Raw genomic sequence first — 27776 nt, forward strand, 5'->3', positions numbered from 1 at the left:
ATGCCTGAACGAATCAGTTGAATTAATGAGTCAATGATTCACTCATATGACGTGTCGCCACATACTGACGTAACAATGTGGCAGAAAGGAAAATCTGACAGTCTGTTTTGCACCAGTCAGGAGAACATTGTCAATAAGAAAGCAAGAAAGACTTGTCATATCTTTAATGAATATCATTTTTTATTATTATTAATTAATCAATGGTTTGTCCACCATTTTTTTTTTTTTTTTTTTTTTTGATGTATTAATATTTAAATTCTGTATAGGCTATATTGTATTGGCCTACTACTAAATTTCATTGGTGAATAAAAGACAAAACAAAACAGACAGTCTGTTTATTATATTATATTATATTATATTATATTATATTATATTATATTATATTATATTATATTATATTGTTATAGGCTAAATGTTTAATTCATTACTACAAATAAATAAATAAAAATATGTGCTACTGAAAAAAAATCTTCATGACCTAAGAAGTATAGTGCTGGTCGAAATTAAATTCGATTGTATGTATTTGTGCAATACAATTTTTAAATATATTTTTAATATATTATCTTATTATATTTGACAAATATAGCATATTAAAATTATATTGAAACACATTTTATGTAATGTTTAAAAATATTTTTTAAATATATTATTCTAGCTATCATAATGTAGATACATTTAAGCATAGCCTATGGTATCAGGCCTTTATTTAAAAAAAAAAAAAACTAATACTATTAACACAGATTTGCAACAACAAAAGTTCACAAAAAGGAATTTTGAATAAATATTAAACTTGTGTGAATATTGAGTTGTGTTGCATTTTAGAGCCCATTTCAATAAGCGGCTGACAGAGACCTCTGGTGGTGAGATGAACGCACTGCACTGGATGTCACAAGCCAATTTCACCATGAATAATATATGAGACAAAATATGTCCCACAACTTCACCTGCAATAAGTTGCTAGAAAAGTAACAAGTAACGTTTAAAATAAAGGCTCCTTTTACCAAATAAGAGATTTAATGTAAAGCTAGGCTAATACAATATGGCCAAAAGGTGTTATTAAATGATAGAAATGATAAAAATCTGTTATTTTTATATTGTTTTGAAAGTGTGGTAGTTGAGTGTGCGATAATCCCCAATGTCAAAATTGTTTTCCTTTCAAAATTATTACCTTAAAATTTCTGAAGTTATAAATGCGAGCGCGTTGGGCGCGAAACTCAATCAGTCTCGCGCTACACGATTGACATCATGGCGTCTTGCGCTGTACAGCTGGTGAGCATAAAGTCTCTGAAATGTGACTCAAGTACTCATTTAACCGTGTACGCGTTTTATAATCTAATAACGTTTGTGTTGTTTTGCCTGAAATAACCTTTAAATGCCTTTGTTCATTTACTGAAGCGATTTCACGCCGAAAGTTTAACGGCGTCAACCGTAATGATGTGGTTGTGCCCCTACAATAATGTTTTTTTTTTTTTTTTTTTTTTTACATTTTACCAGATTGACAAAGTGACTAGGAAGAAGGGGGAGAAAAATAAATTTGAAACAAACATTTTGAAGGACCCTTGTATAAAACACCCTTTACAAAACAGGTGTGTTAAGGCTGATTATGTTTGAAAATGTGTTGAGACATTCTCTCTCTGCCATGTCTGATTAACTTGCTCTTTTCTTGTTCCTTGTGTCATGTTGTACCGTTTTTGTACTATGTGTAGATGGGGTCTTTGGTTCTACAAGCACGATAAGAGCAAAATGTGGCAAGACAATCTAAGGCTCATCACCAGGTTCGACACAGTTGAGGACTTTTGGGCGTAAGTTCACGGTCACGTGTTTGCAATTAGACAAAAAACAAACCCAGTTGTCCATTTGCTTTGAGAACAAGGGTTCTCTTTTTTCCAAATTTTCCAAGGACCCCTTCATATTTATAACGGTGATTTAAACCCAAAGTTAATGAGGGTTAGAGTAATAAACATAGCCTAATATGGACAGTCGGATTGATAACGTTAGGGTTATTACAGAACAGTTATTGTAAGGGAAGGTTTATCACTGAATTTTATCGTACTTTATCTACTCTTTGAACCGCATTATGGCAATAATGAGCACTGTAAACTGCTTTCTTACCTGTACATGACTGCGCTTTGCTGACGGACCGGCAGTTTCTTTAAGTTTTTCCCTCTGTGTTCATGGTCATCCAGTTTGTTGATTATAAACACAGAGGTTTTTCAGATTTTCCGTCGCAGTGCGCTCTCTATATTTACGATTATCTGCAGCCCTTTAGTCTCCATCACTGGAAACTGGAAATAACTCCCTCCCGCTAAACGTTTATATTTGAATTAAATAACCTTTATGACTAAAAGTTTGCTAAGAAGTATTTCCTACTATAGCAAGGCAGTATTTGACGCTAGTTAACATGCCCAGTGTGTTATGGGTGTTAAAGTTTTGAAGACAACAGACTTTTTTCTTTATTTTCTCTAGTTGGGTAGCACTGATTTCAGAAGCCCATTTTGCCAGCCGTGAAGTACTCCTTTAAAAGTTATAGTTACAAATGCTCAGTTACAATTTACACATTTCAAATAATTGACAAAATACCAGAAGTCATGCATTTCACAGGGTTGTGGACCCAAGTTTCACCGCATACGAAGGTCATTATAGGCTAAGGAATAGAGTTCACTGCTTATGTACCATCCTGGCATTTTATTTTTCCTCACGGATAATGATTCTTACAGTTTAACCTGTTGCCCCCGTTTTTAGCACGACTATGAAAATCACGACAGCCTTGCATTAATTAGAGTTTTCCTCCACTTAAACACCCAGAGCCCATAACTGAATGAAAAGCAGACATTAATGAAAATTCTCTCCACTGTTATGTAACGTTAAACCTGTGAATTCGTCAACATGTTGTTAATGACAATCTCAAAATAACCGTTCTGTCCCCTGCTTTGATTTTGCATGTTTTCATGTTCATATGTTTAGTTAAATATTTTAATGAAACAGTCGCTGTTCAAATATTGAAGATTGGGTGATAGGAACTTTTGAATTAAATATAGTTATTCAAGGATTTGATTTCTAAAACGTGTGGTAAAAGGTTACAATCGCCAGGCTTTTGGCACCATCTGCAGGTTAACCATTACATTTTAGAATGACTTTGTAAATTTTTTGTTGATGCATATTTTTTTTTTGCAATATAAAATGGCTCAATGGGCACCCAAATACTATTACAATTTACGTTATTAATTTTACCAGTATTGTGCAATAATATCATAAGACGTATTCATTATCAGAGTTTTTTTTTTTATCTGAGCATTATTGCCACATTATATATGTATTTTAAGTCATTTAAAAGGCTTAAAGGGATAGTTCGGCCAAAAATGATATTTAACCCATGATTTACTCACCCTCAAGCCGTTCGAGATGCATATGTCAATCATTTTTCAGACAAACACATTTTCAGTTATTTTAGAAAATGTCTTAGATCTTTCAGTGGTTATAATGTCAAGTTATGGGATCCACCTCCTTCAAGTCCCAAAAATGTGCATGCATCCTTCACAAAAGTAACCCATCCGGCTCCAGGGGGATAAACGAAGGCCTTCTGAGGGTAATCCGTGCGGTTTTGTCGTAAAAATATACATATTTAAAACTTTCTAAATGAAAATATCTTGCTTCCGACAAAACCGCACGGATTACCCTCAGAAGGCCTTCGTTTATCCCCCTGGAGCCGGATGGGTTACTTTTGTGAAGGATGCATGCACATTTTTGGGACTTGAAGGAGGTGGACCCCATAACTTCACATTATAACCACAGAAAGATCTAAGACATTTTCTAAAATAACTGAAAATGTGTTCATCTGAAAATGATTGACATATGCATCTCGAACGGCTTGAGGGTGAGTAAATCATGGGTTAAATATCATTTTTGGCCGAACTATCCCTTTAAGATTTAACCAAAAAAAAAAGTTCATTCAACATTTCTATTGTTAGCAGATTGTGTACTTTGTCTTTTTCGTCTATTTAATCTTAATATGGGATGTTTATCATGTAACGCAGTTCAAATCGCATTATATGACAATAATTGCAAAATGACCTTTTGGCCAAATTAAGCAATCTTTCAAACACCCACAGCAAACCTGGAGCTCTTGGGGAAATAAAACATAAAATAATTTTTATTACAAAATTTACAGATTTAATTAAATATTACTAAATGTTAATTAAAAGGGAACATTTTAAATAATCAGAGAAATCATAATTGCGTATTCTTCCCAAATCGTTCAGCCCTATATCAGTTGGATTAATTGCTGTGGTTGTAATCCTAAGAGCCTAGGTGGCTCTTCACTGGAAGGCCTCAAACTCTACACTTGATAGACATTTGAATTCTCCACTAAATATTAAGGTGTTTGTCAAATTCATCTGCAAAATGTTTTTCTGTTTCAGATTATACAACAACATACAGCTGCCAAGCAAACTGTCCTCTGGCTGTGACTACTCGATGTTCAAGGTGAATCTGGTGTAACTTGCTTCTTACTACTTTTCTTCAGTTTTTTAACACTGTGCATATCTGTCCCATTAATGACTGAAGCATTGTTTACAGTTCAAAACATGGCTGTCTACATTTAGTTCTGTTAAACGTACAATATGTAAAAAATTTTGCCGCTAGGGGTCGCTAACCTCTTACAATAACAAAGGCGTAGTTTGATGATGCAACATTTGCTAAGAATTATGGATCTTGTCGTCAACGTCAAGCTGACCGATCTAATAATGTTTATGGATGAGTAAATACATCAATGTTTTTATCATGACTGTGATATGAAGCAGTTCGGGATTGCTAAGAGACAGCTATCAGCTCCACACGCGACGCGAGTCCCACGGATATAAAAGGAATATGGACATTTCATTCTACCGAACTACACGCAAGTGCAGAATTACTAACAGGTCAGTTTATTAGACAAATTAAACTTGTGAGGTAACGCAGCGCTGTTTCACTTGGGCCCAATCACAATTCTATTTTATACCCCTTCGCCTACCCCTTACCCTTGCCCCTTGAAACAGAGTGTCAAGGCGTATGGGTGAAAATATTCCCCTAAGAAATGTGACACCACTACTACACCGTTACACGTCATTATACGTCGTCGCTAGCGCCTACGTCACAGGAGATGCGCCAATGTTTATCTCAAACTTCCAAGATGCCGTCGTCAGCTGTAGTAGAGCCCTGCACGGGCCTCAAATTTAGGCCCTAGCCCGACCCGTGTCCGACAGCTCATCAGAATTATCAGCCCGAGCCCGACCCGAGCCCCTTTTTTTTTTTTTTTTCATTACACAGCGGCAGCCTGCCCTATTTGCAGCCATTAAAATAGCTCAGTTTTGTTAGTTATGTTTCTTTGTTAGTTATGTAAATGAATGTTTCTTTTCATTTCTTTATTAGGTTAATTTAGACAAATGTTTGGAGCATTTTTTTTTTTTTAAATGACGACTAAGCAAACCGAGCCGACAGCAAGTAAAACATGTTTGATCAATTGAGCCTCTCAAATCAATGCTATAATACTTTACTTGTCTACAATAAAATCAATAGATATAAAAAACTTCAAGCATATCACACAGACAGTTAGTTTAATAAATGTTTATTTATTAAACCACAGTGAGTAAATTTTTTTTTTTGAAATACTGAGGCAGGCTCAGGCTGCTCGCAACAGCGCTTGCAAACGAAATGAGCAATAGCCTATTAAATTAAATAAATTAAAAACAAACTTGCAGATTATCTTACCTCAAAAATGCACCACAGAACATGGCCATTCTTTTTTTCCAGTAGTTTCCAACAGTTAAACGAAAACAAAGTCCAATCAAACGAAAAACATCAGAGGTTTCCAACAGTTAAACGAAAATAAAGTCCAATCAAACGAAAAGTTAGAACAGTCTCTAACAGAGCATCGTGGAGAAAAAGAATAGCTAAGCATCCACAGTGGAAGGTTTTAACCCAGTCCTCCTTTCTTCTATCACGAATTCTTCTCACGCACTCTTAATATTCTCCATTATTTGCACATGAGGTGAATCGTGGGTCGCGCTGACGGGAAACCTTCTGTGTGCGTGCGTGAGACAGACTGTCATGTCAGTCATATGTCAGTGTAATTTTAAGATTAGCTGATGGCTATAATGGCCAGTATTTAAAACACGTTTTAAGTGCAGGGCACGTCCAGTTCCCGCGCGCGAGCAGAGAGATTCGCGCTCGGCACATTATATTCCGTGTGCGAGCAGAGAGATTCGCGCTCGGCACATTATATTCCGTGTGCGAGCAGAGAGATTCGCGCTCGGCACATTATATTCCGTGTGCGAGCAGAGAGATTCGCGCTCGCGCATTATATTAATGTAGCCTACTTTCACGCTACAATAATGCGCTCTCGACATTTGACAGGAAAAAAACGCCATAAGTTATGAGGTTACGAAATGTCTTTCTATGTTTGTTTTTCTATCGTCAACGTCAACTTCTCATATTTTTTTTTTTAATTAATGTCTAAAAATATAAAAAGCAGGATAACCCAAAAAAGGCCCGAGGCCCGGCCCGCATTTTAACTATGACGTGAAAATTGGCCCGAAGCCCGGCCCTAGGGGCGTAAAAAAGTCGGGGCCCGTCGGGCTCGGGCTGAAATGCAGGGCTCTAAGCTGTAGTCTTGCGTGAGTTACAGCTATTTTTTTGCATTTTTCTTAAGTTCGCAGAAAACAACAGAGATGACGATATCTTCGACGCCTAATGCTGCGTTCACACCAAACGCGAATAGAGCGTCTGGCGCGAGTGATTTCAATGTTAAGACGCGTTTACGCGCGTCTGGAGGTTTTGCGGCGTGAATGAGGCGTTTAGCGCGGCGCGGTGGACGCGAATTCGCCTCATCCACTTCGCTTCAAACTTTTGCTTTTTACACGCGTCATATTGTTAATGAACTTTATAGTTTTTTTTGCAACCGTTTCTTTGAAGAACATGACTGTAAATATGAACACAAGATTGAATGTGACAAAGAAAATTATTATTGGCAGTCATGTTGCCTCTGTAGCCGGTGTATGCAGGTACATTTCTCATACCCCTTCGTTTGAAGTGTGGTCCCAAAAAAATCTTCGTTTCAAGGGCTATCTGGCCCTTCCCCTTCCCCTTACCCCTACCCCTCCAACCAAAAGAGAATCGAGACAACCCTACCCCTTCACGGGAACGCGCAAAACGGAGGGGTAGGGCCAAGGGGTAGGGGCAAGGGGTGAATTGGGATTGAGCCTTGGTCTGACATTACACTATCACACTACACTGCATTTGAATGTGATGAAATTTATGTTATTCTATGTGTTAGTTTGTCTGTATGAGACTAGCAGTAAGCTAGATCAACATTAGAATAACATACAGATCATATTCTAACATTTTATCATTGTTGAACTATATAACATTGATTAGTTTTATGTAAATGTGCTCACCTGTTTAATAAAGTACATGTAGGAGCGGTCGAAGTCTCGTACGTGGAGCTCTCGTTTATATAGTATCTATGGGAGCTCTCGGCATCTCGAAAACTCCGCGCTGATATTGATTCTCGTTTTAGTTCACCTTTTTTATCCAAAGCCTGCTTGCCATGGTCCATAATGTTTGAACGAAACAACAACAGCGTGCAGATAGACATTACGAACTACACAGTTGTCCACGTCTGTCGCCTTGGTTATTATCAGAGGGCTCTGGTTGCTATGGCAGTATGAGCGGAAACCAGGGAGAACGCGGATATGACACCATTGACGGCGACAAAACGGAAATAAAGAAACGGTACGTGTCTTAGAATTAAATTACAAATTTCTCCTGGTTTGAAAGTTGTTGGAAACAGTCGGGATAATGTAAGTACACAACTAAAAAAAATATATAACATAGATTTAGTGATTTTTGCTATTTTTAAAGCAAAAAAATTACATATTGTACCTTTAATGTAATTCTGTTTGCTCTCAAGAAATGTAATTGAATGATTCATATTACACTTCCACAGTGACTCTTTATAAAGCATTTTCTTTGTTTCTTTACAGGATGGCATAGAGCCCATGTGGGAAGACAGAAGTAATAAATGTGGTGGCCGCTGGTTGATTACTCTAGCCAAGCAGCACAGACACACTGAACTTGACCGGTTCTGGCTGGAAACGGTCAGAAACAATATATTTGCTTGCTTTATTTAACCTTTGGGATTTAATTGTTTGTCTGTTGGAAAAAGTTAAAATTCTCTTCTTTCTGATTATAAATGATCAGAACTTATCATTGTGTGTATGAACATATTTATTACTTTATGTTCAGAAAGCTGCTTTTGTTAAAGCCTGAACTACAGCAAAATGTTTGCTGAATATACGTTTGTTCTTGTGGCAGATGTTGTGTCTTATTGGAGAGGGCTTTGGCTCCTTCAGTCGGGATATCTGTGGAAGTGTAATCAATATCCGTGCCAAAGGAGACAAAATTGCCATCTGGACCTCCAATGCTGAGAACTGTGAGACCGTTACATACATTGGGTAAGCATGCTTTTAGTTCTGTTGTATAAACACAAGCATTAGCTGTTAAATCCTGCTTTTTATGGCCAACACTTCTGCTTTATTTATTTATCAGACAATATGGATTCATGTATGGAAGCTTGTTTCCGTCACCAAAAAAAAAAAAAACTAAGGTAATTGCGACCTTTTTATCTCCCAACATTTTTTATTTTATTTTTTTTAACACACAATTGTGAGTTTACATCTCACATACCCCACCTCCACCAGAATTGTGAGTTAATATCTCAGCATTTTGATAAAGAAAAAAGTCAGAATTATGAAATATAAACATGCGATTCTGGCTTTTTTTGCACTTTGGAATTTATTACTCCCAATTCAGATTTTTCTGACTCAGAATTGAGATATAAACTCGGAAATGCGAGTTTTAAAGTCCGAATTGTGAGAAGAAACTCGCAATTGTGAGATGAAAAAGTCAGAATTGTGGGATTAAAAGTTGCAATTACCTTATTTTTTTATTCCGTGGCAGAAACAAGCTTCCATATGAATGAGGGCTTACATCTGACATATATTATGATATGCGTTTATGGGTTTTTTGATTTCATATATTTGGACGTCTTTTGAATGATGTCAGGCAGAGCCAGATGTAAGCATTTGACCACTCATGGTGCTGTAAACATTAATGATCATGAGAAAGGAATTTGTGCCTAGCAACCTAATGAAGCTAATTATCCATCATATCAGACGGATGGGGAACAGCCTGCAGTCCTCGGCTGCTAGGATATACTGTACAGCTGCGAGATTCCCAATGCTCTGAATCTAAAGTGTAAACAGTGTTTGATCTAAAGCATTTTCTACTAAATAAGTCAGAGCAGATTCGGGTTTATCATTGTTTAAGGCACACTTGCTAGGGTTGGGCATTGACACATTTCATGATTCGATTTTGATTCACAAGCTTGCGATTCAATGTTGATTAATTTGGGAATGTCTCAGGTACAGTACATGGCAAATTTTTGTTCTTTCATCAACTGAAAACAGCATAGTAGAGCTGTACAATTCTGGATAAATTGAGAATTGAGTTTTTCTTGTTTCAAATAGGTCACAATTCTCCTGATGAGTTGAAAAAGTGTAATTTTTTTTGAATTAAGGATTCAATGACTTGCTCATGAAGACTTCAGGTGTTTCAATACTGGATGAATCAGCCTTTGTTAAATGTATTTGGCATTGAATCATTCATTCAAGGGATTCATTTAAAGTCACTTGTCGCCACCTACTGGCGTAACAACGTATTTGACACTACCTTCATTTGAAGCATTAAGTTTTTTTCCCAAAAGGTGATCTGCTCTATTTTGATAGCCTCCATAGACATCAGTGTTTAAATCTGAACTATAAACTTTTATTCCAGTACTTCTGTGATTTAATTTGAGCATTTGTAGCACATAACCATACTGTGATGTTGAAAAGACGGTTTGTGAAGTCGTTTCATATCTAAACATAACTGCTTTCTCTGGCTCAGCTGCAGCACCAATGCAGATTTGAGGTTTAATAGACAGGTGAATCGCTGTCATTTAGGAATAAGATCGTGTAGGTGTTTGAATCGAGATTGCGATCAATCGTGCAGCTTTACAGCATTGACTAAAAGATCAATTCTTGTGATTTAAGAATAGATATCGGTTCATCAAAATGAGAATCGATTAAAATTAAATAAATTTTTTTAACCGAGTCCTAGTACTTGCCTTGCGCAGCACTCTTCACTTGCAGACCACAGAAATCAGGAGTAAACATTTGCCACTGTCGATAGAAGAGTGTAGATCTGTTGGCTGTTCTCCACCAAAGCATCAGTACATGAACCTGATGTGGGCCGGTGGAGTGAGGAAAAGGAGGTGTGACTTGGTAGCATTTAGTGTGATGTTGAACAGAAACACTCAGGGGTTTTGGTGACATTCCAGATCCCTTTACTTTAAAAAAAAAAAAAGCAGTTTCCAAAAGGTCCGGATTCTCAGCGATGCCATTTTGGTTTCTTAAAGAACCGTTTTTTAAAGATTTTTTTTTTTCTTAGTGTGAAGGTCATTTTTAAAATCTAAAGAACGCCTTTTCACTATAAATAAACTTTTGTGCAATGAAAAGGTTCCATTGATGTTTAATGTATTTCATGGAACCTTAGTTGCCAATAAAGAAGCTTTTTAAAAAAAATATAAGTTCCCAATAAGACTTGTCTGCTCTACAAGTTGTTCACTTCTCTCATATTGCTTCCCTTTCAGTCAAAAGTATAAAGAAAGTCTTGGACTCCCGCAGAAACTTGTCATTGGATATCAAGCCCATGCAGACACTGCAACCAAGAGCAACTCCATAACCAAAAACAAGTTTGTTGTTTAAAAGTGGGCTTTAGTTTGATACTGTTGCAGGGGCCTAGATGTTTATATTGGTATACGATTAGTATTCTTGTATTCAGATGTTTTTTGTTACTTTGTGGGGCTGTAACTTGTGGCATTTAAATTCACATTGATAATATGCAAGACTTTGTAAATGTTTTAGTTGTACTTTTTTTGTGGTTGTGAAGGGCTGTAAAATGCTAAGACCTTCTTTTTTTTTTGAAAATTAAAACTTGATCTACTTTTGCAAATGTTTCTATGGCTGTATGCTTGTGTGCAAAGAAAATGCTTTGGCTATCCTTTAAGTTAAAACAAGTCTTAAAAATATGCTGCACTGTTCATTTCAAGGATGGATGGATGGATGGATGGATGGATGGATGGAATCTTGTGTGATTTATTGGAAACAAGGAACAACCCTTTGGTATTATGGAGTTTATTTCAATAAGCTGATTTTTGTGAGTTATCAGCGAACTGGTGTCCATGTAAACATGCTCATTATCAGTGTCACAAAGTTGCTTATTTGATTAGTTACCTGGAGTGTAGAAGCTAATCTTTCATTAACAGTTTATAATAAGGTCTTATTTGTTAACATTCATGTACTAACTAACTATGAGCAATACATTTAAGTATTTAGTAATCTTTTTTTAGTGTTAGTTAATAAAAAAAAATGTTGGTCATGTTATTTTATTAATGTTACTAATACATTATTAAAATCAATTTGTTAAATGTTGAAATGAACTAACTAGGATTAATAAATGCTGTAGTAGTATTGTTCATTCTTAGTTCACTAAAGTAGTTAACTATTGTTAACTAATGAAACCTTATTGTAAGTTGTTCCCAATCTTTTTTTAGTTTCTCTCCAGAACATTTCTTTGTTTAAAGGAATTTGAGTCTTAATCTCAAGGCTCTGAGCATGTTAATTAAAATATAGTAGTATTTTGATAAAACGCATTTCTCAGCTCTTAACTGTGCTGGTGAAATGGCTGTAGTGGCTAACGAACCTGGGTTGGTACAGAAAGGCATAGTTCAACAACAGTAACCATTTGTTGAATTATATTAAATCCTCAAAACAAAGCTTGCGTGCGTTTTGAGTGCTTGCTTGTCATGATCCTGCCAGTTACGGTGTGTCTATTTGCCTGTCTTGTTGGCAAAGGTAATTTACACTAACTCCGCCCACCAAAGTCTGGTTGGGCCACACAAGATAAAAAAAGTTTGAATACACCTTTTTGCCAAACTCTTTTCTCCCTTTTCTGATCACATATCAGTTCGGAAAATCTTTTATTTTCAATAAAAAATAATGAAAATATTTGAAAAGTGGAAATAAAGTGCCTAACGACTGTTTAATATCGGTTAGTGGAAGGTGTTTTTAACAATTTAGTCATTTACACTATTACTGCATCCTTTTAATGTACAACAATACTGAGGTGCAAGTAGTATCTGCCAGAAATAGCATCTAACAACTCTTTGCACTTTCTGTTACATAGTGTAAATAGAATATATCACTATATTCACTTATAGATATTTGCACTTAGTTCAAATAGCATCTATTGCTAAGAAAATATGCTATTTTCACTTAGTGTAAATGGCCGCTGCCTAAAAATTAGCACTTTTAAAGTTGAAACTAGTAGCTACTTTTGGGTACAGTTTTTTTTAATTATTATTTTAGACTTTGTTTCATCATAAGAAATGAGATATTTCTGCTAAGACATTCAGCTTTTTTTTGTGTGCAAATCTGCATTATGGAACGCCTTTTATTCTTTTGGGTTTGAAGTGTGGTGACCATTTTAATATTTCAGCCATGTTGTTGGAGGTGACTGAAATAGGAGTGACCACAGGATGACCAAAACCAGCCAGAGGAAATGGACTGATGTCTCAGGTTAATGTTTAACCCTTCTCATAGGAACAGCACACACAGTCACAGCACTCAGCATTAATGGAGGAACTCAAAAAATTATCTAACATTCAAAGTAGAGGCAAATAATGATTCACAAAATTATGGTTCAGCACTACCAACAGTTGGTTGTTTCCGTTGTTAATTGTTTGTCTTAATATTCACTAGGTGTTTTGTAAAGTGATCTTGCTTTTTTCTTTTTGTACGGAATTCGTGACTTGATGCTTTTGTCACTAAGGTAAGTGTCTTTGTTTTGCACTGTTTTTAATACTTACCGGGTATATAATGCAATGTGATTTATGTAAAGCTTTTTAAAAATATTTTCAATTGTGAAGAAACGACAAAAATATGCATATAATTGATCTATATAGCTACTTTTCAGAGAGAACTTTAAAAAAACTTTAAAAACTTTAAAAAAAAAAAAAAAAAATTGGGTTTAATCTCCATTGTGTGTGGGTTCACTATACCGTAAAGGCTGGCAATTTTGAGCAGATTTGTCATTGGGCCTCATTCATGAAACTAGAAGTTCGTAAAACTATTCTTAAAATTATTGCAACAATTTGTAGACAAATGGATGTTGAATGATTTACAGAGACATTTGTGCAATCCTTCATGAATGAGGCTAATTGCATTTTTTAGTACTTGATTACATCCTAAGAGAGTTTACTAAAAATCTAGATTATGAGTATGTAATATTTGTCCTCAAACTTAAACTTTTATTCATCAATACTCTCTGAATTTGCAGATGCACCCCATTCTCTAAATGTTAAACCACCCTTAACCTTTTTTCCAGGGACTTGACCAGTTTTTTTGTGGAATAGCCAAATCCTGCTGGAGCATATTTCCAGAGTTAATGAGCCGGATTCTAAAACGTTACACCTGGGAAGTGACTCTAAACTGGCCATAGTATCACACAGAGATCCAGCAGTGGGAAGGTTAGTCATGTGGAACTCTCAACCTGAAAGAAACCATGCAGATATTTTCAGATATGAACAAAATTGTGATACCCACCAAACATGGAGAAACTGTCATTGAGGTTTAAAAAAAAATACTAATCATTTTCATATTTTAATTCAGCAAGTGGTGTTAACATCTCTGAAATAAAATGGCTCTATTGCATTATTAGACCAATGTTGTGTAAAAATGTATTAACTCTTGACAGTCCAAACAAGTTAAATATTAAATATTACAAATTGTAGTTAATTCAGTGACATTATTTCTATTTCGTTCACCATGGAAGGTCAAATTGAGCTCATACATCACGCTATAAAGGGCACTACACAAATCAATGTTCTATTTATTACAACATTTCTCATCAAATTAGTTTTTATTTATTCATAGCTTTTATACATTTATTTCTAAATGATAACTAAGCACACTGTAACAAATTTCATGTTTATTATATTTAATGGATGTTCAGCTGTTCTTTTAATAGTGAACTTAATTTTGGATCATTAGTCATCAAAGCTCTGAAAACACTGGAGATGTCGTTATGTCACAGACACTGAGATGTGCCTTTAACTGATTACTCAGTAAAAAAAAAAACGAACAGATCATGAAATTATTTACTTTAGTAGATTACGTTGTATTCATTGTTACCGCAAATCTGCGTCAGATTAGTAACAGACTAGATTCCAGTTTTGAGTGGAGAATAGGGCACACCAACTGCGATTTTAGCGTTCTGGCTAATATTTGGCACTAATTCAAACGTAACAATTTATTAGGTAAATGTATCATGCCAATTTCATAATCAGTTTAAAGATAATCAATACAATAACATCAAATGCTCAGGGATAAAGAGTAAAAGATGTACCTGACTCAAGAAATACATGATGCTGAGTGTCTTAAAGACATTATGGGTCGATCTCATTACAAATCGCCCTGAGCCTCTTGTGCTCTTTCTTTAAGTGCTCAGACCGAGACAGAAACTTCTTTCACATGGAAACATTTGCTATCAATGGGAATTTACATTCAGAGTTTACACCTTTTGAAGGCCGGATGCCATTTGCCTGGAAGACAAACCTTCCTCTGTGTGCGAGTTATCTCTAAACTCTTAAAAACGTTATTACCTTTTTTGGTTTACTTCTGTGGAGAATGAGACCTTTGCACCAGTCGCACTGAGACATTTCAAATGATACCAAACATGTATAATATTGTGTGATAATTATTCACATTAAACCATATAGATTTTTGGGTGAATTTTGGTGATCTCAGCATGAGAGAGAGAAGGAACGGGGGAAAGAGGTGTAGATTAGGATGATACTGAGGTGAGACTTGTGCCTCGAATGGTGACGCTAACATCACGAGAGAGTTTAAATGTTAATTTCCTTTGTTTTCTCAGAGAGTTGCCTTGTCTTACAAGCTTTCATGTTATTTTATTTTGAATTAGTCTTCCCACATCCTTAGTCTTCCTTCCACAGTCTCATGTAACTTTGCCCATTCGTTCTCAATCACTCCCACCAAACCCATGGCACATTTTAGGGGGTCTGTTAAAACTCGATGGGCTCAGAGGAGGAATGCTTCCCACTGTAACTTTATCCACTGGTGTCCCTGTTGGACTGTCACTTTAGAAAAAGAAGTGTGGTTTTTTTCTGGTTTTTTTTTTTTCCCGTTATATACTCTTCCAATTTTTTTAAGCAGGCACTGCCTCCCTTGCCTCCTCGGAGGATAATATCACACAAGCAAGTCTGCAGAAAGAGTCACTGAAAAATCCCCACCACTGTTGACTGACAGCCTGTGTGGAATGAGCAAAAAGATTTTGAACAATACCTTACAAACCTTTAAAAACAGGCCTACTGTCAGTTAAGAGGATGGTAAAGCTGCTCTAAGCGATGTCACATGTTTTTTAGGCAGAAACATTTTTTGTCACATACAGCAAACATCCCCTCACTATCCGCTAGCTGCCTGTCCCCTGAACACTGTAAAAAACGCGGTCTCTGTAGACAGCCCAGGCTCCACAAACGGCAACAAAAACAAACTGGCCCAGCCTGGACCACAAAACACAACAAACAGTGTTCCAGCCAATAACCAACAAGAATGATTTGGGGGTGGGGGTTGGGGGGTTAGTGCACGTGCACATGAAGGGGAGTGTGGGGAGTGGAGGAGAGAGAAGCATGAAGAGGGAAGTTAGCCAGAGGAGAGATGTCCTAGACAACGACTAATGTTATTATATGAATTATATTCTCTTGAATTTTAATATGGCCGACACACGACCAAAAAGACGACGTTCCGATGAACAAATAGCAAAGAAGAGGGAAAAGGAGAAGGAACCCGAATTTACATCGGAAAAGCCTGTTTCAGGAAGCACGGAAAGGAGGAGGATGGGATGGGATGAGGAGGGGGGAGGGTCGAACTAGCCTCCGTTTTGTTTGACAATACTTCGAACGTCAACAAGAAGACGTCACCCAATATCGCTTAGAGCACCTTTAATTGATGGTATATGCTTTTGATGAGGTCATTTTGAAAAAAAATATAATAATTGTATTCAACAGCAAAATTCTGGTGAAATAAACAAATTATCTATGATTCTGCAAAGAAATCTCCACCAATCAGAGAATCGCACCAAAGGCAGCTGAAAAAGTGGACGGGCACTGTTGCTGCTTGGCCAATCAAATTCAAGAACTGTTCTATCAGTATAAACATTCATTGTTTTTGCTGTTTTGTTCAATTAACTAAGTCTCCCTTTTATGTTTTCTTTAGGAATATTCAGCATTCAACCAATCGCTGTGTGGCGAATCAAAAATCAAACTACTGTAAATTCATTTCATGGGCCGTGGTTTCCTCAATCCATCACATAATGAACAGGAGAGAAATTTACTGGAGGAGGGAATGAAAGGATCAGCAGATCCGCAAATAAACCCGTACATGATCAGCAATGTGGGTAGACTCCCCAGCTCCTTCACCACTCAAGAATGTGTTGGTGCATCTGACACTTTGCATATCTGTTGATTCAATCAACTAAAGGAATTGCATTTAAATAAATAAAAAAATTCTGGTTGAAGAAGGAATTGAAGAAACTAGTGTAAATTCCAAGACTTGCAGCCCTGCCAACATCTACCTTGCTCCATGAAGGCCGCATTAGAAACCAACTGAAGCAATGAGGTTTCAACTGAAGTATTACTTGCATTACCTGGTTCTATTGGGCTTCAGCTGTGTAATTTCTACCTATGGCCCATATCAGAGGGCCCAGAAGACGGGGGACATACTGCTGGGGGGGCTTTTCCCGATACACTTTGGGGTGGCCTCCAAAGACCAGGACCTTGCAGCAAGGCCAGAGTCAACTGAGTGTGTCAGGTAGAAACACAACATGCTAAACTTTTCAAATGTGCTTATTTTTTTAAAGTGGTTTTCAAGGTATTTTAACTGAAATTTGGTAATTAACACAATACTTCGATGACTTACACTTCACACAATTTTGCGTTTTATGCATTTGTGGAAAAATGTATTTCCAGCCATAGCAAATGCCACTCTTAAGGTGATGATACACAGGGCAACCTTTTGAACAATGTGGCTGGGCAATGTTGCCGTCAACGGGCAACCAGATGAGACACGGCCCATGACCAATCTAAATTATCCAGATAGAAATGTATTGCCCATTTTCAATGGGAAAGTGCCCAAGCAACAATCGCTCAGCAAGATTGCCCAGCAACATTGCTCAAAAAGTTACTCTGTGTATCATCACCTTTAAAGGGTTAGCAAAAATAAAAATTCTGTCATTAATTACTCACCCTCATGTTGTTCCAAATCTGTAAGACTTGCGTTCATTTTCAGAACACAAATGAAGATCTTTTTGATGAAATCTGAGAGATTTCTGTCTCTCCATTGACCTCTACAAAACTACCACTTTGACGCTTCAAAAAGTGAATAAAGAGATCCTAAACTAATCCATATTGAGCGGTTTAGTCCAAATTTTCTAAAGAGAATCGATCGCTTTATGTGATGAACAGATTGAATTTAGGCTTTTTTTCACATATAAACATTCATCAACTCACATCAGCTGTGGTAAACGGAAGCTCAAGCATGTTTTGCTTGACGTGTGAGAACCAATGAGGTTCATTCTCGTGTTACGCATCACGTTTGAGCTTCAGCAAGAGGTTCTCACGCATCAAGCAGGTTCAGTTGAGCTTCTGTATGTGTTCGCTGATCAATGTTTAAGTGTGAATAAAATCCTAAATTAAATTTGTTCATCAGAGAGTGAAAACTCTCATGTTTCATCAAAAAGATCTTCATTTGTGTTCTTAAAATGGTTTGGAACAACATGAGGGTGAGTAATTAATGACAGAATTAACATTTTTGGGGGAACCATCCCTTTAAGAACTTTAATCAGCATAGAAAGCCCAGCCTGTTCTCATCCTAGGGCGTCATATACTGACGCTTTTGACATTTCGTCTACATCCAACGCACATGGCACCCTTTAGCGTCAATATGAGACGCAGATAGATATGGGCCAGAAGGCGCCTCCTAGCGGTCTAACCCTAACCCTACCCCAGACCTAAACCTACCCATAACCGAACAAAGCTATCTGCGTCTCATATTGACGCTAAAGGGTGCCATGTGCGTTGGATGTAGACGAAATGTCAAAAGCGTCAGTATATGACGCCCTAGGATGAGAATGCGTTGGAAAGCTATATTTAGTATGAGGATAATGAACATATTTTGTGCATATATTATCTCACAGCCTGTTTTCTTTTGTGTCAAATTAAACATGTTTAGTCAATTCTAGGTCCATTCCTTATTGTTTAACTTGACTTCTGTAAATGACAAATATGACCCAAACTACACTTTCTTTTTCCAGGTATAACTTTCGTGGATTCCGTTGGCTGCAGTCTATGATCTTTGCTATAGAGGAGATCAACAACAGCTCTACTCTTCTCCCAAACATCACGCTTGGCTATCGTATATTTGACACATGCAACACTGTCTCGAAGGCCCTGGAGGCGTCGCTAAGCTTTGTTGCACAGAATAAGATTGATTCACTCAACTTGGATGAGTTCTGTAACTGCACAGGGAACATCCCATCAACCATTGCAGTAGTTGGGGCGTCTGGATCTGCAGTGTCTACAGCAGTGGCTGACCTAGTGGGCCTCTTCTACATTCCTCAGGTTCTTTTGCATTTTAACATCAATTAGAGTAGTTTCTGTGGGAAATTAAAAAGTAAGAAATGGGCTTGGTAAATGTATTTATGAATCAGTTAATTTTGGAAGAAGATTTTAAAGACAGCAGTTGCATTACTGGATTACATTAAAGAAATGCTTTAAGGCAAGACACCACAGGTGAATTGGGTAAAACGTTTAACTAATAGATATCACTATACTTCCTTAGTTGATTAATCGCTGTATTCAATAATGTGTCATTAAATACGCACTAATTTGCATACTTTTCTGAACATTGGATAAAGCCGGGTTCAAAATTATTTTTTCATTTTATTGACACATTAAAGGTTTTTACAGAGGGGATCTCTTTTTAAAATCAGAAACAAGTAATAAAAACTCGGTGAGTGTTTTAGCGCAATTTTCTCACCTCATGGGATCACAACACTAAGAGATAGTAAATATTTTCCTGGATTTTTTTTGTGCGTTCCCGAGATTAGACCTTCCTTAACATAATGCCGAAAAAAGTCTCTAGGTGGTCTGGTTGAGGAGTAGATAGAAGTGCAAGATTGGTGCGCACAGACGCACAGAACAGAAATCATGAGTTTAGCGCAATTTTGTCCGGTGGAAAATTGCACAAAAAAATGTCAACAGCCAGAAAAAAAAAAAAAAAAAAAAAAAAATTTCACAATGTGTTTTGGAATAAAATGTTTTAACCTCTCAGTAAAAACTTTCAGAATATAGATAGGAGTAAAACAGTAAAGTTGTATGGAAAGAGTATGTAAGTGCTGCTAAAGTGGAGATTTCTGGCAAATTTTGAGAAAATAGCCTTTAAAGATATGTATTGTAATTGAAATCTAACAATGCAAATGGATAAAGTGTAATAAAATAAGCACTTAAATGTGTACTTTGGATGCTTTTTTTCTTTCTACTTGTTATGGAAGAAAATGAGCTCAATCTCAAAATTGAACAATTCATGAAAAAACAAAGGTTTTGTCTGAAGTGTCTTGCTTTAAAGGAGTAGTTCGCTTAAAAATAAAAATTCTGTCAGTTACTCACTATTATGTCATTCCAAACCTATATCCATTTTTATGTGGAACTCAAAGGGAGAAGAAAGTGCCTGTATAGTGGCTGCGAATGTCTGAGACGTTAAAGTAGTCCATGCAACTCATGCACTATAGAAGGCATAAGTATTCTGAAGCCAATAGCTGAGTGTGATGAACAGACTGCATTATTAACCCATAACGATAACTGATGAACATTGTGTCAAATGAACATCAATGACATCAAACCTCATCGTTTCTCACACGTCTCTTGACATTGCCATATATCAAACCTGACATTAAGCTTCAGAAATATTTGATTTGAAAGCTACAGAAGTGGGTAAGGGTAAAAATTGTAATTTCATTCTTTTCCTCAAATCATTTCCTCAAATCCTATGGCTTTGGAGGACTTGGAATATAGCATGAGACATCCATACTTTATTTTTTTGTGTCCTTTTTGGAGCTTGACAGAGATGGTCACTATGAATTGTCATTTTATGAAAAAGCTGCATGAAAAATTACACTGCAAAAGAAAAATATATAGATATATTTTTAAACTGTCCCTCTCTACTGTCTTTCAGATCAGCTATGCTTCATCCAGTCGCCTTTTGAGCAACAAGAATCAGTACAAATCCTTCATGAGAACTATCCCCACAGATGAGTATCAGGCTATTGCGATGGCTGCCATCATTGACCACTTCCAGTGGAACTGGGTGATTGCTATCGCCTCTGACGATGAATATGGCCGTCCGGGGATTGAAAAGTTTGAGAATGAAATGTTTCATAGGGACATCTGCATCGATCTCAATGTTTTAATTTCACAATACATTGACGAAGCTGAGATTCGCCGTCTGGCAGACCGCATCGAAAACTCAACCGCCAAGGTCATTGCTGTGTTTGCTAGCGGACCAGATGTCGAGCCACTTATTAAAGAGATGGTGAGGCGAAACGTCACAGACCGGGTCTGGTTGGCGAGTGAGGCATGGGCCAGCTCTAGCCTGGTTGCCAAGCCAGAGTACATAGATGTCATGGGAGGAACGATTGGCTTTGCACTGAGGGCTGGGCACATACCCGGCTTTAAAGAGTTCTTACAGCAAGTCCATCCAAAGAAGTCCAGCCATAATGAATTTGTGAGGGAATTTTGGGAGGAGACTTTTAACTGTTACCTAGAAGATAGTCCAAGGAATGAGGACAGTGAAAATGGCAGTACAAGTTTCAGACCTCTGTGCACTGGTGAAGAGGACATTGCAAGTGTAGAGACGCCGTACCTGGACTACACGCACCTAAGGATTTCTTACAATGTGTACGTGGCTGTTTATGCCATAGCACAGGCACTTCAGGACATACTCACCTGCACACCTGGAAAAGGACTGTTTGCTAATGGCTCTTGTGCAGACATTAGGAAAGTTGAAGCTTGGCAGGCGAGTTACTTACCATACAACATAGGTTACCCTCTTCTCAGTTCTAGGAAAGTTTCATACAAATGTAATGATATTCATATACCTCTCTTTTTTTTTATTCTAAAAGGTTCTGAAACAGCTAAGACACCTCAACTTCATAAACAGCATGGGGGAGAGGGTGCGTTTCGACAACGGCAGTGAGCTCTCAGCAAATTATACCATCATAAACTGGCATCGATCACCTGAGGATGGGTCTGTTGTATTTAAGGAAGTTGGGTATTACAGCATACATAACAAGAACGGGGCCAAACTTTCCATTGACAAGACAAAAATACTGTGGAACGGCCATCTTACTGAGGTAAGCAAAAGTTCCCGAATTTCTTGCCACTTAGTTCACACTGTCAGTCCAAATCCGATTATTTGTGTATCCGATTGGAATCTGATCTAAAATTATTGATGTCCACACTGTGTCTCGCAGCTGTTCAGATCCGATTTGTGTGTCCACGCAGCTCTTTCGTTTTCCAGAATATATGCATTGGTTTCTATGGCAAGAAGGAAGTTGGTCGGAATACGCCAAATACAACAACAACCGCAACATGGAGGGGTTTGCAATAGAGATGTTGTCTTATTTTAATTTTACAACATGACAATGTGTAGCCGCCTCGCTGGTCTACTGTGTCTTCTGAGGCAGCAGCAGAACCAGATTCACTGGCTCTGCTCCCTTTTACCTAAACTCGTGACTTCAGACTTGCGCTCTGCAAGTGAACGTCGTCTTGTGGTGCCATCTCAAAGAGGCACAAAATCTCTTTCTCGGACCTTTACCTTGACTGTTCCCTGCTGGTGGAAGAAACGACTGAAGACGCATCTTTTTCGGCAACACTTGATCCATTAATACTAACACTTTCTCCTCTATTCTATTCTATATCTATTTATAAAATAAAATAAGTACACTGCGTTAGATTAAACTGGGAAGGGTCATAGCAACTTACATATTGTTGTCCTGTTGTTAGTTTAACTGCTTCTATTGTTCTCATTTGTAAGTCACTTTGGATAAAAGCGTCTGCTAAATGAATAAATGTAAATGTAAACCATAGGCTGGTATGCAGTATGCACAGCTTTTTTCCGTGATGTCGTCTCTGTCGGTTTACAAATATGTCTCCATTATATTGTAATTTTCTGCTCGTTCGGCACTTTTGAACAACACAACCTTGTTTGTTATCAATTACTCACTCACTACTATGTCGTTTCAAACCCATTAGACTTTCGTTCATCTTCAAAACACAAATGAAGCTAATGTAAATTAAATATGACCGTCCACTGAAAGTCTATTCACAGGAAACTCGTATGTATTGTATTATAGAAATCCATATGTATTGAGTAGTTTAATTAAAGTCTTCTGAAGAGAAACAATCGCTCTATATGATGAACAGATTTAACTAGCAGAGCACATACAGTAGTCATCATTTGAAGTGGATCAAAAAAGTTCATCAAAGTTGTCCTAAGACAAGAACGGGTATTGTTCAAAATTCATGTATAACTTTGATAAAAGGTTTTGATCCACTTCAAATGTTGACTGCTGTAGATCACTCAAATTTAATAAACGGAAGCTCAAGCTTTACATTCTTGTGTCACGCCAACACATTTGAGCTTCCTCACGAAACAATGAGGTTTGTTCTCACGTGTTAAGCAAGTAAGGTTGAGCTTCCATTTACCATATTTGATGTGCTTTATTTATGTTAGCTGATCTATGTTTATATGTGAATTTTTGGGTGAACTATCCCTTTAACAAATGGCGCATCCAAAGGATCCTTGTCCAGTCATTTACAGCAGCAAATGTGACTTGTTTTATTACATGAGCCAATTCAGTGTTTCTCTCTTCTCTGCCAGGTACCATTTTCCAACTGTAGCGACGAGTGTGAACCTGGAACCAGAAAAGGAATTATTGATGGCAAACCCACATGCTGCTTCGAGTGTACAGAGTGCTCAGATGGGGAGTACAGTGATCATAAAGGTTAGCAAATTAATAATTCAGCAACTTAATATCTATTAGAACAGTCTTTTTTTTTGCTGGTGGAAACAGTATCAAAGTATACAAACATGAGTCAATACTTAAAGCAGTTCAATCCTGCTCTCGAAGGGCTTCCTAGCCCTTAATTAAACACCTAAACCAGCTAATCAAGGTCTTCAGACAGAGCCCCTCCAAAACACAGAGCCTTGAGGGTTAGCCACAAAAAAAAGGACACAGGAGGAGTTTTTTTTTAATGGATGTCAATGGAGGAGAGGCTTCAGTATGCTGAATAAAGTGTTTTTATGAGGAAACGGCTCGTCACTTAATGAATTGACAGCCTGTCTGCTAATCTAGTTCAACATATTTTCCATTAAACATACATTTTGTTTTGAAATTTTTTGCTGTTTTATAAGAGAATTTTGTGACGGTATGATTTAGCATCAGCTTCGTATTCATTAATATGGTATCCTGTCATGAATTTGACTGCAGTTCAATGCAGTTATGCCTTTAATGTAATTGGTTAATAAGGCACACGTGATCCAAGTTGACCGTTACGCTGTCTCCAATGGTAGAGCAACAAAGGTTGATATCTTTCCATATAAGAGAGTTTTTAAGAAGCCTTCCAGAAGTCAGCCACATATGTCATAAAGCTTGTCTCATTTCCGAAAACTTACTATTGGAAAATGGACTGTTATTCCTTGTGAGGCTCTCTAGAAACTAGTGATGTTTGATTCTTAAATGAATTGTTCTTTTAAACACAAATTAACAAATCAAAAATAACTTACTCAAAAAGAAGCAAACAAGTCGGTTCTAACTGTCAACTTTTTCTGAGGGTTCGTTCATTTTGAATTGGATCTTTGATTCAATAAGTCATCTGGACATGCTCATTGGCTCATTCGGTGGAATACAATGAGATTGCGTTGTACTTCGATATGTGCCGGAAGGGCTGCCGCTTTGGCATAGTTTGTGCATGCTGTTTAATAATCATTTGAACTGGCTGCTCCAGTAGTAAGATGAAAAGATTTATCTTGTACTCTGCATGTATAAACCTTAATTAAGCAATTTAATAATCAAGTAAAAAGGAATTTATTCCTGTATGATATTACGCTGTAGCCACATTGGACCAGCGGTTTTGAAAATGGATGGATGGATGATTCAGCTGCGGGCGAAATCTTATGGCGAGACGTGGGAATTAATGTGACGTAATGGTCACGTCACAGTGCATTATGGGTATTCTCTAGCCATTGAGCGTACATCGGTTGTACACTCCTTACTGCGGTGCATTGTGGGATTGAATGAGTGCACTCGATAATTGTTTAAGACTCCACTACAAGTGGCTGTCCCCTCAAATAGTGCCCTATTTAAGGGTATAGGGGGTGATTTCGGACACAGAGTTCAGTTCCAACCATAATCAAACACACCTAAACCAGCTAATCAAGGTGTTCAGGGTAACCCTAAACCAGCTAATCAAGGTGTTCAGGGTAACCCTAAACCAGCTAATTGATTTAGCTGGTTTAGGTGCTGGTTTAGGTGTGTTTATATAACCCTGAACACCTTGATTAGCTGGTTTAGGTGTGTTTATATAACCCTGAACACCTTGATTAGCTGGTTTAGGTGTGTTTGATTAGGGTTGGAACTGAACTCTGCAGGATGGTAACCCTCCAGTGCTGTGTCCGAAATCACCCCCTATACCCTTAAATAGGGCACTATTTGAGGGGACAGCCACTTATAGTGGAGTCTTAAACACTTATCGAGTGCACTCATTCAATCCCACAATGCACCGCAGTAAGGAGTGTACAACCGATGTATTACTTGAAAATTACAGGAATGTTGGAGCAGGGCTGGGACCAACGTCTGCAGGATGGTAGCTCTCCAGGAGCAGAGTTGGCTACCCCTGTTCTACAGCATTTATTAATTGTAGTTATAGTTAATTCGAACATTTTACAATTACATTTTTTATTTCAAAGTTTTATCCGTTAAAAATCTAAATTTTATCTGTTAACATTAGTTAATGCACTTTGAACTGACATGAACAAATTGCGTTTTATTAACCAGCATTAATAAAGATTATTGAATGTAAAGACTGTATTGTTAATTGTTAACTGAAGCATTAACTAATGTTAAGAATTGAGACCTAATTGTAAAGTGTTAACGTAATTATCGGAATATTGTATTTTTTTTCCTGAAAAACAATTAAAATTATTTTATTTTCTCCACAGATGCCAGTGTTTGCTCTAAATGCCCAAACAACTCCTGGTCTAACGGCAATCACACTTCTTGCTTCCTGAAGGAGATTGAGTTTCTGTCCTGGACCGAACCTTTTGGGATCGCTTTGACCTTATTTGCGGTGCTTGGGGTTTTGTTAACAGCTTTTGTGTTGGGTGTTTTTGTGCAATTCCGTGATACTCCAGTTGTGAAAGCATCCAACCGAGAGCTCTCATTTCTTTTGCTTTTCTCGCTTATCTGTTGTTTCTCTAGCTCTCTTATATTCATAGGCGAACCACAGGACTGGACATGCCGTGTACGTCAACCAGCCTTTGGAATCAGCTTTGTGTTATGCATCTCTTGCATTCTTGTTAAAACCAATCGTGTCCTACTAGTGTTTGAAGCCAAAATCCCCACCAGTCTCCACCGTAAATGGTGGGGATTGAACCTGCAGTTCTTACTAGTGTTCCTGTTCACATTTGTCCAAGTGATGATCTGCGTGGTTTGGTTGTACAATGCTCCACCAGGGAGTTACAAAAACTATGACATTGATGAAATCATCTTCATCACCTGTAATGAGGGCTCCATGATGGCGTTGGGATTCCTCATTGGCTATACATGCCTGCTGGCTGCCATCTGTTTCTTCTTTGCATTCAAGTCTCGGAAACTTCCCGAAAACTTCACGGAGGCCAAGTTCATCACATTTAGTATGCTCATTTTTTTCATCGTTTGGATCTCCTTCATCCCTGCGTACTTCAGCACGTACGGCAAGTTTGTCTCAGCGGTTGAGGTCATCGCCATTCTGGCTTCCAGCTTCAGTTTGCTAGCCTGTATCTTTTTCAACAAGGTGTACATCATTCTCTTAAAACCATCCAGGAACACAACTGAGGAGGTTCGCTGTAGCACAGCAGCTCATTCTTTCAAAGCAGCAGCGAGGGCAACACTACGACACAGCTCTGCCTCCAGAAAGCGATCAGGCAGTGTGGGTGGCTCCTCTGCCTCCTCGCCCTCTTCATCGATCAGCATGAAGACCAATGGGAACGAAACAGAGTCCCCCTCTACACGCAGACACAGTCAGAAACCAAGGGTGAGCTTTGGAAGTGGAACAGTCAGTCTCTCCTTCAGCTTTGAAGAAGCTAGAAAGAACTCTGTAAAGTGATTAACAAGAACTTTTGTATAAAGAATATGGTAATCAACAGTCGTATCAGTCTCCAAAAGTCCCTTTCTCCAAAGTCTTTTTCTAGAATCAACCTCCACCAACTGTGAAAACAGCCAGGACACCTCCCAGTCTTCAGGCACTGACTAATCTGTCAACAATGCTTAGACCTGCCAGAACTCACTGACACAAAAGACTCATTTGCGTGCAAGCCATTTGTTGACCACAGCCACAATCTTTCATTGGCACTTTTTACGTCACTCTTTTTAAGGCATCTGATATATGTCTTAAATGTAACACAGAAGCAGATAAATAAAACAAAAACACCTGATTTATGTCTAATGTGATTTTCTAGTCCCTTGAGAATATTTGTACTATGTGTCCTGTGTACATTTGAGCCAAAGGTCTTTTAAACCTGCTCCAGGAACAGGGTTGAGAAGCACTGCTTTAAAGCAGTAATATGTTAATCGAAATCCTTGTCCTGAAGGTTTCATCCTATTTAGAAATTCACTATTTTTACAGATAGTTTAAAGTTATATAAATGTACATGAACCAGGGGCATCATTTATACAATGCACATAGGATTGGATTTGATATTAAATTCCATAGATTTTATCCTACGTCAAAAGTGAGAAACAAATCTGGATTTATAAAGGTAGAAACTGACATGAAAATGTTCTTATGCATATGCTAACTGAAGAACATATGATTGTTTTTTGGCGCTCATATGCACATGCTGCACACACGCTGGATTTGCTTGCCCATTGATGACGACTTCTGAACCATTAAGAGATATTTGTTGCCATTCTGTTGGTGAAGTTGATTGTGCTTGAATTTAAGATGAACAGGGATTTATTTAAAAAGGGATGCATTTAGGAAGCTTTTTTGTGCATACAGATGTTTTATAAATCAATCATAGCAATGTAAGTGAACAATTAAACCATATAGATTTTTGGGTGAATTTCAGGTGATCTCAGCATGAGAGAGAGACGAGATGGGGATGGGAGAGAATTGTAAATTGGGAGTTGATCAGCTCAAGTGTGTGTGTTCTTAAACCTTATGGATCATTCAAAAAGGCATGCCATCATGCTTCACTGGTTTTTAATACAAAGGAAACCTTGTTCATAGAAGAGCTTACAGGCAAAAA

The 27776-nt window shown here is 37.5% G+C and overlaps 2 protein-coding genes across 2 annotated transcripts; both read left to right on the top strand.

The window, feature by feature from the left end:
- Positions 1 to 1184: 1184 nt before the first annotated feature.
- On the top strand, positions 1185 to 11092 carry eif4e1b (eukaryotic translation initiation factor 4E family member 1B). Its single transcript, XM_079873061.1, has 7 exons — positions 1185 to 1269; positions 1495 to 1586; positions 1707 to 1802; positions 4419 to 4482; positions 8019 to 8132; positions 8350 to 8489; positions 10727 to 11092. Exons 1-7 carry the CDS (start codon positions 1246 to 1248, stop codon positions 10839 to 10841), a joined length of 645 nt encoding a protein of 214 aa, XP_079729187.1. The 5' UTR covers positions 1185 to 1245; the 3' UTR covers positions 10842 to 11092.
- A 5596-nt stretch (positions 11093 to 16688) lies between these two features.
- Positions 16689 to 26953, top strand: casr (calcium-sensing receptor). The gene is made up of 6 exons (XM_079872697.1): positions 16689 to 17021; positions 18523 to 18829; positions 20442 to 21281; positions 21388 to 21618; positions 23148 to 23271; positions 25488 to 26953. Exons 1-6 carry the CDS (start codon positions 16825 to 16827, stop codon positions 26630 to 26632), a joined length of 2844 nt encoding a protein of 947 aa, XP_079728823.1. The 5' UTR covers positions 16689 to 16824; the 3' UTR covers positions 26633 to 26953.
- The last annotated feature ends 823 nt before the right edge of the window (positions 26954 to 27776 follow it).

Source organism: Squalius cephalus (assembly GCF_949319135.1).
Source record: "Squalius cephalus genome assembly, chromosome: 5".
NCBI classification, from domain to species: Eukaryota; Metazoa; Chordata; class Actinopteri; order Cypriniformes; family Leuciscidae; genus Squalius; species Squalius cephalus.